The sequence below is a fragment of the Rhagoletis zephyria genome, unplaced genomic scaffold (genome assembly GCF_001687245.7).
Source record: "Rhagoletis zephyria isolate East Lansing unplaced genomic scaffold, Rhagoletis_zephyria_1.1 Rzeph_scaffold_34106, whole genome shotgun sequence".
In the NCBI taxonomy this organism is placed as follows: domain Eukaryota; kingdom Metazoa; phylum Arthropoda; class Insecta; order Diptera; family Tephritidae; genus Rhagoletis; species Rhagoletis zephyria.
In genome coordinates this window covers 1-2,423 of record NW_016191161.1, presented here as the reverse complement: position 1 = coordinate 2,423, position 2,423 = coordinate 1, and the positions used below count along the sequence as shown (strand labels likewise).

At 33.1% G+C, this 2,423-nt stretch overlaps 1 protein-coding gene across 1 annotated transcript; it reads right to left on the bottom strand.

Moving 5' to 3' along the window:
- Positions 1-446: 446 nt before the first annotated feature.
- On the bottom strand, positions 447-1,897 carry LOC108354208 (protein cutoff-like; the record flags this gene model as incomplete). The annotated part of the gene is made up of 2 exons (XM_017605399.1): positions 447-1,587; positions 1,655-1,897. Coding segments are annotated over 2 exons (468 nt in total), but the record flags the coding sequence as incomplete, so codon positions are not given.
- Between the last annotated feature and the right edge of the window lie 526 nt (positions 1,898-2,423).

The window sequence follows — 2,423 nt, the reverse complement described above, 5'->3', positions numbered from 1 at the left end:
TATTTGTGATTAACGTTTCGGTATTTCGGGTCAGGGGTTGTATCCCTTACTCGGTAACGAATACACTATACAAGCTGTCCGAAAACAGTTTTAGGTACGCACCAGCCACAGTGTACTATAAAAGCCACGATTATCAGAATTTCAAACCAAAGGAGTCACGCCACTTTGTACTCTTCATAACATCTTTTCCATTGCAAGCACCTACTTCTAACGGATTGCAGCTGATTTTAAGCTCAAACATGAGCAATCAACGCACCAAATTTTGCAACGTAAAATAGAAAAAATAATAGGAGAGTCACGCTTTTATTTGTGTAGTTCTGTTTTGTTACTTACATAACCTACACAAGATATATTACCAGATTTTTGTTAATAAAGGAGCGAAAATTATGTGTCCTAACTAACTATCGAGTCATGAGATAGTTCGAACTAATTGAAAATTGCTCATGTATCTATGGCTTTGCGTTCAGTAAACCTTTTTATTTTATTTTTATTTTTTTCAAAATAAGATAATTATGTGAAAGTACCCACATACGTATATAAATAGAGTTTAAGGACAATACATATTTATGCATGCTTACATACAGACATACATATGTGTACATTACAGACTATTTTTTTCTTTCGGTCCCATATGGAATTTCGCTGTCGGGCACAAAAAATTGTCGTGGCAAAATTTCAGCCTCTATTCTTAATTTTTCAGATAGCGCTCGCAAAGTTAGAATTTTTTAAGAAAACAATTTTTTTCACTACTTTTTTTAATAAACAATTAACTATAAGAAATAAAGAAAAACACCCTTGTAGCCAATTAAACTTAAGTATAATAAAATAAACTTGAAGAAACCAGGATTAACTGCAAATTTTTGGCATTTTTTTGTTGAAGGTTTCATTTTTTTTTTATAAACCCACTTTGTATGGAAGAAAATAACTGACACTGTCAACAAAAAAAGCTAAAGCTCAACAGTAAGTCCTAGCTACTTCAAACTTGCACTTATTATACCCGAATTGAATGGGCTACAGGTTTGTTTTGTTATATTTAATTTTTACTAAAAAAAGTAGCGCAAAAGTATTTTTCATTAAAAATAGTTATGTTTGCGAGCGCTAACTGAAATTTTTCTGCACCGACAACGAAGTTATGATATGGGACCAAAAGAAAAAAAAAACATTAGTCCTTATTTGACACAGTCTTATACGTATGTAAATATGTATCTATATTAATTAACATTTAACTATGTATAGAGTATATTATGAAATTTATAATGAGATTGTTGCGTATATGAATAAACGTTGTTTACTCATTAACTAGATTAGTAATAACATGTTAAAATGCATTGTAAAAATTAACTTTGAAGTTTTTAAACAAAATTATTCGTGCTTCGTTTTTTCCTTGCAATGTTTTATATATTTTTCCGATAAGAAAGAGTATTCCGACTTTCCTTTGTAAATTTTGAATTTTATACATCTTGAATAAGAGTCATACACAAATTTGTAGACCGTGTAGGGACAATTCACGCTGGCCATTACTTCTTCCATCTTAACTAAAAGGGTATGTAAAAATCGTATACAAATGTGCGGTTTCCAATGCTGATTCTAAAAAATATAAGAAAACATATTTTAATTTAGTAATTGCATTTTTTAATTGGTTTTGCTATTTTACCTTTGGCATATCTTTTACTTTCTGAATCTGTGCCGGAACCCGCACAACACCGTCCGCATCTTTCAGTCCGATGAAAATATCGTTGGTGTTTGCCAAATAGCATTGTAGCCACCACAACAAGCATTTTGGATGTTTAAGAATGTCTCCTATTTGTTCTTTGTTCCACAGCAGTTTAGTTAAAATGAATTTGCATTTGTTAACTTCATCCATGTTATGACTGAAAAATGGAAAGTACACATAACACGTTTAATTTATTTTTTTTTTAGAGATCTCACCATACAATTAATAAGCTTAATAATAATAATAATAATAATAGATTGGCGCTTACACATTTGTTAGTGTTTGGCCGAGCTTCTCCTCCGATTTGTGGCGTGCGCCTTGATGTTGTCACACAAAGCGGAGGGACCTACAGTTTTACGCCGACTCCGAACGGCGATTGTATTTTTATGAGAAGCTGTTTTTCATGGCAGAAATACACTCGGAGGTTTGCCATTGCCTGCCGAGGGACGACCGCTGTTAAGAAAAAACCTTTTTCTATATTTTTTTGCGATGTTGCTTTGACTAGGGCTTGAACCCAGGCATTGCGGAGTGGAAGCGCGCACTGCTTACCACAGCACCACAGCGGCCGACATTGTTAATAAGCTTGATAAGGATAATTCGTTGTCTAACACAGTGTTACCGCTGAAAAATTTTTTGAAAGTCGCAAAAAAGTGTCAGCCGAAAAAGGGTCTTCAAGTAATTCAAATCGTTTATACCATGTATATATAGA